Source organism: Callospermophilus lateralis, chromosome 1 (assembly GCF_048772815.1).
Source record: "Callospermophilus lateralis isolate mCalLat2 chromosome 1, mCalLat2.hap1, whole genome shotgun sequence".
In the NCBI taxonomy this organism is placed as follows: Eukaryota; Metazoa; Chordata; class Mammalia; order Rodentia; family Sciuridae; genus Callospermophilus; species Callospermophilus lateralis.
Window position 1 is genome coordinate 37,917,469 of NC_135305.1, and position 12,331 is coordinate 37,929,799.

At 35.4% G+C, this 12,331-nt stretch overlaps 1 protein-coding gene across 1 annotated transcript; it reads right to left on the minus strand.

Annotated features, from left to right (window-relative positions):
• Positions 1-1,926: 1,926 nt before the first annotated feature.
• On the minus strand, positions 1,927-8,581 carry Coxfa4 (cytochrome c oxidase associated subunit FA4). Its single transcript, XM_076834073.1, has 4 exons — positions 8,430-8,581; positions 7,260-7,348; positions 6,658-6,718; positions 1,927-2,142 (listed from the first exon to the last, which is right to left on the minus strand). The coding sequence occupies exons 1-4, from the start codon at positions 8,469-8,471 to the stop codon at positions 2,086-2,088; spliced, it is 249 nt and encodes an 82-aa protein (XP_076690188.1). The 5' UTR covers positions 8,472-8,581; the 3' UTR covers positions 1,927-2,085.
• Between the last annotated feature and the right edge of the window lie 3,750 nt (positions 8,582-12,331).

Genomic DNA, 12,331 nt, shown 5'->3' on the forward strand with positions numbered 1-12,331 from the left:
TATCCTTGTGTTTGTATGGAAGATGACCTGATAAATTATTTTGGCCATTAAAAACATGGTATTTAAAGATAAGAGACTAGATGAAGAGAATACAGATAGTGAAAAGATCCAAAGAATTTCACCTTTGGGTAGGACATTCCACCATTAAGAGGTCAAAGAGATAAAGAGGGCCAGCAAGAGACTGAGTAGAAAAATCTAAGGATGTAGAAGGAAAATAAAGTGTTCCAGAGATCAAGGGAACAAGTGTGAAAACCTCAGCTTTCAAAACACAAATAAATGCTAACCCAAAACAACATCTATATTTAAATATGACTTTACCTGGTTACCTAACATAAAGAACTGTCAGTTTATTTTCTGACAAAAAAAAAAAAAATACAGTAAAAGCATCATTCTAAACAAATTTCGGTGTAGAGTAAAAGTACTATCTTCCTTGGCAGCATTTAGGTCTGATAAATTTCTAAGTGATCATTTACTTCTTTTATCACTATAGCTTCTTAAATAGGAGTAGCAGAATAGTTTCTCCTTGAAGGCACATACTACTTCATGTCAATCTTAACATTTATTCTTACATAGCAAAATCCAAGAGACAACAAATACAGAAATGCTATTTTAATAATCTTTAAGGATCCACAAAATTATTCAATATAAAAAATGCTATTAACTAATTAATATAGAATTTTTTGGGGGAAAATGTTTAATAAGTTTTTCAGTTACTTTACTACCTATATCAGGTTACTGTTTCTCTATGTAATTTTAAGCTTTGATATTAGTGATTTATATCAAAGTGTCCAGGATTACTGAGAATTTTGCCTACCAGGAGTCATTTGGTAAGAGTCTAGAATCATTTTTATTTTATATAACCTGAGGGAGGGAGGGGAAGAAGTGCTACTGGTCTTTAGTGGTAGAGGACAGTGTCACTATTAATGCACAGGGACAGTCCACTATATGAGGAATTGGCTGAAAAAGTAAATAATGGCAAGGCTAAGAAACCCTACTCTAGAGACCAAAATTATGCAAAGACATGGAAGCTTAAAGTACAGAAAGTCAGGTACATGAAAATGCACTCTATAGCCTCTAAATTCAGATTACATGGGTTGACATCTACCATAATAATTTTGAGTAATCAAAGCCTTAGTCCTTGACTGGCTAAACATATATACATTATAAATATTAGAGATAATGCACATAGTTCAAGTGCTTAGTTCAGTTCCTGGAATGTTAAATGTATTTATTACCTTGTAACAATCATATACTTATACATTAAAAATCAAAATTACCTCACTAAGGTCTTTAAGTTTCTAAGATGCTATGACTTACACATACCTGTTCATAATTAGCCACTACTGAAACATTCTGCTCATTGAAAATCTGATTCAGCCAAAAGGTCTGAGCTATTTAACAGATAACAAAAATACACACTCATCTTTTCTCCAACTTAATTCCAATTCCACAGTGCATATTTTAAAAGTAACTGTCCCATATTTGCCCTACCATAAAATTGCTACTAGTGTACTTCCTGGCCTTAGGAGAATTAGCAAGACTCAGCAGCAAAAACTCTCAAAACCTTTGGGGCAGCAGCACCATGGTTATCAGCGACAGAGAATCAAACTCTAATCCTAGTGCTACAGCAACTGATGACCTTGAAAACCTTCAGCAAAAATGATTTATAACCACACATGTTTCTACATCAACCAGTAACATAAATCCAGGTCTCCATTCTGCCAATGTCAGAGGCTTGAAAAGTCTTTCCATTCTCCCTCCGAATAATTTCCAATTTCAGTTGTTAAATACATCCTAGTGAAGTTACCAATGGGCATATGAAAAATGAAACCTTTACCAAAGCAGTTTCAATTATGTAAGTATATAGAAACTCAAGAAATTCTTAAATTTTAATAGTTTATTTTCTACATTAAATAGTGACACATATCAAGTTTCAGAGATTTATTAATCAGTGTAATAAACTCCAACAAATCAACATGATTTTTCATGCATTTAAAGGAGAAGTATTTCCTGGTTAAGTGGAAAATTGTGCGGATGCTTCTCAAAGACCTTCATCATAAGCAGCTTTACAGTGAAATGTTTCATTTAGAAGTCTGGGCCTTCTTTCTTCAGTTTGCTGTAATCCACATTCACTGAGTAGAACTTAGAAAAGAAAAATAATATTTTAGTTATCTACCAAATATAGAGAGTTAGCAAAGAAGTTTTAGAATTCTTTTTATTCAGTTTTCTACAGTAACAAGTACAGATAATTCTAGCCCTTTAGATGGTTTTGGTAAGGTAAAAATATTTCAGAAGAGCAGTATTAGTATACTCTTAGTTAGAACATATTTAAAAAATCCTACTTCAAACTGAATGAAGAATTCCTTCTAATATATACATCCAATTCTATGAACTTTTACTTTTCCTCCACTAAGTACATGGGAGATCTCCAAAACAATAGAGGAATACTGAGAATTACCATTCCTACTTTGTTAAAGTACTACAATTTTGTTGAGAAAGCTCTTGCAACAAAGAGATTCTAATATTAATAAGGAATTGCTTTGTTTGTGGTTTATGTAACTTTTCAGATACAAAGTGGTTTGCCTCAGAAGCTTTTCTATTTTCTGACTCTCTCAGGTTTTAATTTCCTAACCCTAGACTGTATCAGTATCAAAACGAACATTATATCACTTCTGGCGATAGCCTTTAAAAAAGAAAAAAAAAAAAATTTGCATTTTTTGCAGGTTTAAAATTCCAAAAAGTTCCCTACAGTCAATTAAGTTTAGAAATAAATTTCACTATGATTGTTTCAAAACAAAACTGTCTCTAACTCTACTTTGTAAAAAATGATTTATATTTGAAACTGGTCCAAAATTTCTACTGAAAGATTTGCACATAAGCCCAAATAAGGATATAATCTTGGGTTTACTCATTCTTGTGCCAAAGAATACTAAAGAGATTGGGCTATAATTACTTGAAAAACATTATCTCTAAAAGAACCAAAATATGCAGAATGGTCTTCAATATTTTCTTCATAGTGTTTATTAGATAATAAGTTCAGGTCTGGTGTTATATCTCGGTGGTAGGGTTCTTGATTTAGCCTGTTTGAAACCCTAGGTTTTATCCTCGGGGCCACAAAAAAAAAGAAGAAAAAAAAAAAAGTGCTTACCAATCTGTATTATTTCTTCAAAAGCTTTCATTTCTTTAAATATATTCTTCTTTATCTTTAATCCAAAAACCCATTAAACTGGATTTTTTTTTAAAGAACAATCTCCAGGTTGTAAAGCTTATTACCAAGTTATCCTTGATATAGACTAATATAAAGTTTTTATAAACAGAAAATTATGAATAAGACATAAAGCATATTCTTTGTTCTGAGAGTTTTCTCTTAAAATCAATTAACCTAGACAATAAGACGTAAGAAAACTAATTATGCTATCTTTTAACGCGTTAACAAAATATTAGAAAGAATATTTACACAAGGGTCTGCAGGTATATACTAAGGGAAAAAAAAAAAAAAACATTTATTGGAGTTTTCTACTAGATGTCAGGCATTGGCCAGGTACTTTTATCTTATTGAAACACAACCTTTCTTATTCTTTATTTAAAAAAAAAAAAGGGCAAATGAAGACCAAATTATATGACTTGCTAAACACTTAAATAGCAGGTCCAAGTCTCTACAACCAGACACAGTAGAAAGTTTATGTTATCTTTGTCATTTTTCTCAAAACTAAGCAGATTTCTGATGTATTTGCTCTGTCCTCAAAGTTCTCTCTTAGAAATAACTTTAATTTTGCTTTACTTTATGACTTTCATGCCCCTACTGTTTTTCCAATTTAATAGTGCTTTCTCTACAGCCTCTGGAATAACAATCTCTGATTTTGGCTTTGGGGAACTTTATTTATTGAAGAAGTATTGCTGGGACTTTAAAGCTTAAGTCCTATTTTAGTCCCATCTTTTGGTATTTGTATTAGCTTTTGCTATTTGGCAACAAATAACCTTCTGATATGAATAAATACTTACGCCTTCCTGACATTGATGTTGAAATTTTAATTCCCAAGGTGATGATGATATTTGGAAAGTGGGTCACTGGGAGATAATTAGGTCATGAAGGTGGGACCTTCCTAATAGGATTAGTGCCTTTATAAGTAAGAAACATGAGAGAGTTTCTCTCTCTGCCTTGTGAAGACATAGTAAGGAAGACAGCCTTCCTCAAAAACATAATAGGGTTGTTCCTGGTAGCACACCTGTAATCCCAACTATTTAGAAGGTCATGGAGGAGGATCTCAAATGTGCTTAATGAGACTTTGTCTCAGAATATAAATGGCTGGGTGTGTAGCTCAGTGGTAGAGCTCACTAGGGTTTAATTCCCAGAACCACAAAACACAAACACCCCAGAAATGACTGGCATCTTATACTTCCCCAGCCTCCAGAACAAATTTCTACCTACCTGTCTATGATATCTTGTTATAATCATCTAAAAAAACTACCCTGTTTATGATATCTTGTTATAATCATTTCAAATCTTAGTGGTTTACAATAATAAAGTTTTATTTTTCATTCACATTATATGCTGCTTATTATTTGACTGTTCCATATTCTCTTCATTGCAGTCCTGGGCTGATAAGTTGCCCTTATCTGTCAATTTTGGTCTCATGAGAAATGGAAAAGTACCATAAAGGAACCACATAATGGTTCAGAAGTGACAGATATAATTTCCCCCTTCTCATGATTTGCCAGAGAAATCAATATAGCCAAACCTGCTGTCAATGAGCCAGAAAAACAAATTCTCTTAGAAAAGAAAAGAAGATGAATGAACATTTCAAGATAATAATGTAGTCTACCTCACTGTTTTGAGTTTAGAAGCAGTACTAAGTGGAATTAAGATTAATTCACTGCAGACTCAAAGAATTCCAGATTTACTTCCTTTTCATTTCTGCTATTTGTAATATTTTCCCACTTTCTAACATGTCTATATTTATGCCACACATGAGGTTTTTATTGCAGCAATAGTCCATTTCCAGTTCACATGGCCTCATACTGACATGTGTTATCATATTCCAGGGTAGTGATAACTGGTTCCATTATCAGAATCATCTAGTAAGCTGACTATATATATGCAGACTCCAATATGCTCTTTGGTGGAAGGACCAAGGCCTGTTTCTTTGTTTTCTTTTTAAATGTTTCTTAGGTTTAAAAATATTTTTCTGGAATAGACTATACTTAAATTCATAAAACAAAAATACATCAGGATATCTATTATCATCTTTTAAAGGCAAAATGTTAACTCAAATGGCTGTTTCAGCTTGGCCAGAGCATTTTTAAAAAAATATTTATTTTTCAGTTGTAGGTGGACACAACATATTTATTTTATTTTTATGTGGTGCTGAGGTTTGGACCCAGTGCCTCACGTGTGCCAGGTGAGCACTCTACCACTGAGCCACAACCCCAACCCCTTGGTCAGTGCATTTTTATTTGCTTTTTGGAGGGAGATCTGTTTAAAGTCTTTAAAAAGCCAAATTATAATCAGAGGAAAGCTTGGAATCAGCAAAGGGGCATTTTATGGGCATATATCTCCTAAGAAATCCTGGACACACACTGGTCAGGGCAACTCTTCTTGAGAGCGCTAAAGCAAATTGCCAGTTATTCTGTTAATGAAACATTTTGGTACTTCACATCAGTAGAAAGTACATGGGGGAGTTAAACTCTTTAAACAGATGAACTGTATGGTATAAATGCAGCAATACTTTTGATACAAGAAGGGTGTGTAAGCAAAATTTTTACACATAAGACAGGTTATATTTGGGAAATCAATACATGACCCCAAGATACAAAATCATTTTTTCAAAAAGTATTTATACAGACCACTTTTCAGGAAAGATGTTAAAAAGTTTATCTAGGAAGTTCACGGTAAAATTTAAGTTTCACCTGACTTTCATTTCTTCCTATTAATTCTCACCTAGAATATCTCAACTACATCAATAACGAAGAACCAACCAAACTGGCCAATAGCTTTGTGCTACTAAGAATATAATACATGGACCAACTGCAAAAACATCATCTGAAACCTTGCTAGAAATGAAAATTCTCAGGCCTCACACCAACCAAATGAATCAGAACCTCTGAGGTGGAACTATAGAATCTGTTTTCACAAACTGTGTATATAACAAAATTTGACAACTACTGGCCAGGTATAGTGGCACATGCCTATAATCCCAAGGACTCAAGAAGGCAGAGCCAGGAGGATCACAAGTCTGAGGCCACAATGTGCAACTTAGACTTTTTCTCAAGATTTTAAGAGGTATGAGGATGCAGTGCAGTGATAAGTGCCCCTGAGTTCCATCCCTGGTACTTCAGGGGGAAAAAAAAAAAGCAATTTGACACACAGTAAGTTAGACTGTCTAAGAACTAACAACTTTCCCTTTAATCTCTTAGTCAAATTAGTATAGTTAAGACATTATCTTAACTTCACTCAGTCTAAAAGCTAAAAATAAAATCCAAATAGGAAAATGTTTTTAGAACAATATGCAATCTTAATTTCACAGAACAATCTAGCAGCTCTTCAAAGTTCATCAGAATGGAATTCTACTCGTATATCCAATTTCAAGAAAAACTACACCATGACCAAAGTCATTACAATATACTTCTCAACAATTTGGAAACAATTTTGCACTTTACCTTGTATTGATCATTAGGACCCAGTTTGTTCCAGGGTTCTGGGTTATTCTTCCTGTCCCAACTAAAAAGAATAAAATTATAATTGTACTAGTAATAAAACATTATTTAAAACAGTGTTTTGTAGTTCTTAAGAAGCTAATATTGTGAATAGTCCAATCTCATTTTCTACTAGGTGGAGTATGGTATTTGCTTTCATTAGGAAGTTAAAACAGAATCTATCATAAGCAGCCCCATGTAATCAATAAGAAAAAAAGTAGAACACAGAGCCTCTTGGGGCAGTTGTCCTTGTCCCTATCCCCATCCCAGGAAAATTTATACACAGCCTTTACTAAATTTTCTATTTTATCATTGAAGTGATACATTAAAAAAAAAAATCATAGAATAATGCTGAATCAACCTTTTATTATCATTTTCCAACTGCAAGAAGAAACATTTCCTACTGTGGGAAAACAGGCGAAAAACATTTATATATGCCAGAAACCATGATTAAGTATTTTATAAAAACAATTAGTTCTATTACTTAGTGTTACTACTCCTAGAAAGACTGTGGCTCCTAAATTAGCTTGGCAAACCATCAGTTTTAAACATTTTTAAGTACCTACCTGACATCTGGATTGAACAATGCCAGACGCATCACATACAGTGCTGCTCCAGTACCTCCTGCTCCAATAAATACGAAGAGGGGAATCAACTAGAATCAAACATAAAATAATAACAATTTTCAAATTCTTTGATATTGATCAAAGAGAGGCTACAGTAGTTTATACACATTAATTTCAAATCTCAAAACTGCTACTTTGCTAACTTTTGTTAAAACTTAAAGGCAGAACTTAGAAGGAGGTGGAACTGCTTATAACTGTGTTCTGAAGAAACAATTTGAAAAGGATCTGAAGGTAGTTCTGGCCTAAGTCTCACTTCTGAATGTAAATAAAATTACATGTTTTCAAATTTCCAAGACAATGTATCAAGGGTTATTTATCTCTATAACATTTATACTTCATTCCCCTTAAATTCCCTTTATGTCAAGGCTGAGGGGTAATTCTTTGCAAATTAAAAATTAGGTGTGACTCCAAAAAGATACACTAAAAACATAAACTTTGTGAAATAAGGAGTCTAAGAAGCATACAGAAACACAACTATTACAAATAGTCAAGCTGTGGCTTTAACCATAAATTGAAAACTACTGCTACCAATTCTTGCCAAATATTTAAGAAATTGGGTTTAAGACAAAGACTAAAGACGGTGTAATTGTTAGGTTCCCCAGCTCATTTCGGTGCCGGGAGAAATAAGAAGTCAAAAAATTAAATCCGATTAAATTCTGCACTACCAGATTCTCAAGATGTCAGGGCATCCAGACAAAGTGTGGATTCCAGCATCAAGAACCTCTTATATTCCAGAAGGCCTGGGTGGTGCAATGCGGCGAACACAGGATCCTCAATAGGCAGCACAACAAATAGGGACCCTGACCTTTTTTGGTCTCTAATCCACAGAACATACACCCATCCCTCTTGGACCCACCAATGTGCAAGAAAGCGCGGCCTCTAAATTTTCTCCAAACCTTCAGCCTGCCAACCAAAACTCCACAACTGCATGTCGCAAAAGGTCACAGGCCGAGGGCCTGGGGCAACCAAGACAACGCAAGGAGAGGCAGGGCCCAGCTCCAAGGGGCAGTATGGGACTGTGAAAAGAGAAAGCTCCCAAGAGACAGTGGCAGCCACCCCACCACACAAGATGGACATGGGAGAATACTGGGAAAGGAGTCATGAACTTACGCTTGGATGCTTCTTGGCCTGACCGAGGATCTGGCGGAGCATGTTTGCAATAGAGGCCTCCGGCCCAAAACGAGATAAGAAAAACCTGTCAGGCCCAAGACACAGCAGCCTCTGCACCCAAGCTGTGCGGACGCCCAAAGTCACCGAGAATATCCTACCTAAAGGACCCCTGGCTCGGAAGGCAGCCTGCGGCAGGAGGGCCCGGATGCGGCTGTCCTCAACAGTGCCTGCCCTGATCCAGGTCCTCACGCGTCCTCCCTAACCTGGCCTGACCATCACCACTCCATTTAAAAGCGAAATATTCCTCATTTATATACTATGAATCTTTCTTACCAGGAACTTTTGGCCTCGAAACTACAACAATTTGATTGACCAGACAGGCACTCTCTCAGAAGGCCACGTGTTGAGGTCAACCGGCGGGCGTTCGGGCAGCGAGCTCAGTGGGCTGGGCCTCTTGCGGGGCGCCTAAAGGCCGGAGTCGCGCGCAGACGCCTTTGGGGCGCGCGTGCCGGGCGCGCGCTGGCTGGCCCAGACATCCGCCAAGGGAGTGCTGCGACGCCTCTGGCAGCCCAGAACACAACGCCAGGACTGCAGGTCGGGTCTCTAGTCACCGAGGTCAGCGGCTGCGGTTTAAGAAGGCAGCAGCTGTTTCCTGTCATCGACTGTTGCTTAAGGGCTGAAGTTAAAAACTAGTAAACGTCTTAAAGATGGCAATAGTCTCATCAGTGTGATCTCTGAACACTCAGGCCACAAAGAACTTGGCAACATGTCACTTTCCCCTTCCCATAATCCCGAAATTACATTCTTAAAATGTTTTCAATGATTGTTTCCTACACATGATCTTTTCTACTACCCCAGATCAGTATGTATATATGTATGTATTTAATCCGAAGTCTTCCGTGGTAGAGGCTTTATGGGCATCTGTGGTTACAGCCAACTATCTGCACCCCTCCAACCTCCTATGTAGTTTGAAGCATAAATCAAATGATCAAACAACGAGAACTAAGAAGAGTAGGAGAAGGCCCTTCTGATAAAATAACATCAGTCTTGAAGGAGTAGACTTAACCAAGTGAAAAGAGCGTGTTCAGGTGTACAGAGCCGAGAACTCCTGTGAAGGTCTGAGGCTCAAGAGAACTGTTGAGTGGCATGGAGGTGTAATATGGCTGGAACTTGAAGAGCCAAGGCAGAGGGAGGACTGAATCTACTCAGAGCCAATGGCCACTTCCATGTGGGCTTTATGTTCAGAATTTTGAGAAACTCACCAAATAGAAGTTGCTGCAGTTTTATGTGACTGTTTTTTTTTTTTCTTATGAAGAATGAATTAGAAGGGATAAATATAAAAGGGGAAAGACCTGTTAAGAGCTATTGCAATAGCCCAAATGAGAGAGAATGGTAGCTTGAACTTAATACACTCAATGTAATGATTGGGATGGGGGGATGTTCCAGAGATTCGCCACCAGGACTTGGTGGTTGGTTGAATATGGGAGAAAAAGGAGAGAAGGATTCAAGGGTATTTTCACAGGTTCGATTTTGACCAACTGTGTGAATGGTGATGTCAGTTGTTGAAATTAGAAAACGGAATGATGGATAGATACCTATGGAAAATCAAAGTGAATTTCTATAGGATAAAATAGAACTTGATTAGCAGAATAATTGTAGGACTCAATTTGTTAATGAGAAATGAACCTTATGACTAAATGGGACTACTTACAGAAGGTTGAGTAAGAAAATAGGGACATGGAATTGAGAAATTAAGATGCTCTACAGAGGATGTATGGCCAGCAGGTAAGAAAAAAAATAGATGATGATTATTAAGATGATATGTCACAAAGTTGATAAAGTTTCATCCATTTCAGCAAATCTTGTCAAGTACCTACTCTGCACTAGGCATTTTTCTAGCCACTGGGGATATAGCAGTGAAGGAGAAAATTGTTCTGTTCTAATGGAGCTTATATAATAAATAAATAAGATAATTTTGCATGGTGATAATCCAATAAAACTGAATAAGAAAATCAGAAGGGTGGAAGAAGAAAGGTACTTTAGAGTGAACAAGGAAAGATTTCTTTGAGGATATTTGAGCTGAAACCTATATGAAAAGGTGGTAAGAAGATCTAGGGAGAACATTTTAATTGGCAAGAGAAATGGCTTTAAGATTTTTTAAAACAACAACAAAAGAAAAATATGCACTTAAAGGAGGTCAGTGTGGCTGATTCATAACAAAGAAAAACAAAAATGAGACCAGTGAGGTAGTAAAGGTTTCTCTGACATTTTATAGACTGTGGTGTGGAAAATGACTATATTAAAAAGTTCAGCATAAAAAGACACAGAAAGAAGTGAACAAGGAAACCTAACAGTAGTAAATGTGGATACTATCAGCAAAGAAATTAGAATGGTATAGATCTCTTTTTGATATTTTATTTTGAATGATAACTGCGGGTAATAAAATAAGTAAATAGGTATATAAGAATGTCATTATTCATAAATTAAAATTCAGTGACTTTACTTTTTTGTCATTAACCTGGCTTGTAGAAGTAACAATAATAGAGATAGTTACATGATACTCTTGGAAATATTAACAGAGCAGAGTTACAAAATATAAATTTTATTTATTTTTATTTATTTTTTTAAAGAATCACTTGTCTTTTTTTTTAAAGAGAGAGAGAGAGAGAAAGAGAGAGAGAGAATTTTAATATTTATTTTTTAGTTATCGGCGGACACAACATCTTTTTTTTTTTGTATGTGGTGCTGAGAATCGAACCCAGGCTGCACGCATGCCAGGCCAGCGCGGTACCTCTTGAGCCACATCCCCAGCCCAAATATAAATTTTAATAAATATTAAACAGCATTTCAAATTGTAAAACTTTAAATTTTTCACATTAAATTTAGTGGAAAGAACACGTGACCTATATTTTAAGCAGATAGAGAATAATGGTGACAGTTTAGAAAAAGAAACCATGGTAGAGGAGATATAGTACAACATTCAATGTGAGCCTCAGAAGTAGGATTGGTATATGTGGTAGATTATTGTATGCAAATATCTACAACTGCTCCCTAGAAATATAATCTTTTACTTGTCTCATTAATATAGGGCTTAATAAGATGATTTATTTTATTAGCAAATTATATATGAAAAGTAGTGTATCTTAGCAAATGATATGTGAAAATTAGCATATCTTATAAAAGCAGAAATTCTATGAGCCTACATGTGCCATGTCCTCTTTTCCCTCTGCCACCTGATCAAGCAGTGTTCTAGATAAAGACTGCTCTATTAGCTTGGTGTCAGGGTGAACATTGCTTGGATCAGAGCCACTATTGATTTGCAGTTGACACACATTAAGAATGAGGAGTAAGTCTTTATTTTTACAAGTCATCAGTTTGAGATTAGTAGTTTGTTAATGTGACATAGTATGTTTCAAAAAGAATCACAGGTGTGGCCATTGGTACATGGTGTTGACTGGGATCAAATAGAAGAGAAGTAGACCACATACTATTAAAAGGACTATCAGCCTCAAATTAAAGAGACTGTTTGAGATGTGAAATGATATTTAGGTTCCCCAATCTTCTGGAGGTAAGAAGCAAATATAAAGAGGTCCTTATATTTTATTTTATTTTATTTTTATTTTTTGAAACTAAATGTGGTTCTTAATTCAAAGGAAACATTAAAAAATGTAATGTTTCATACACTGAAATAAAGCAATTAGTCAGAGGTCATAAATTATAAATATAGTAGTTCAAATATTGTTTTTTTTAGTTCAACTCAAATATTGTTTTTTAGCATTAGTTTCTCTTCTTTCAAAGGAATTGTGAAAATGGAAGATTTCATAAAATTTAAAACAATGATATACCACACTGTAATCTTTACACAGACTACATTGAACCTTGAACATTTTAGATTTATAACA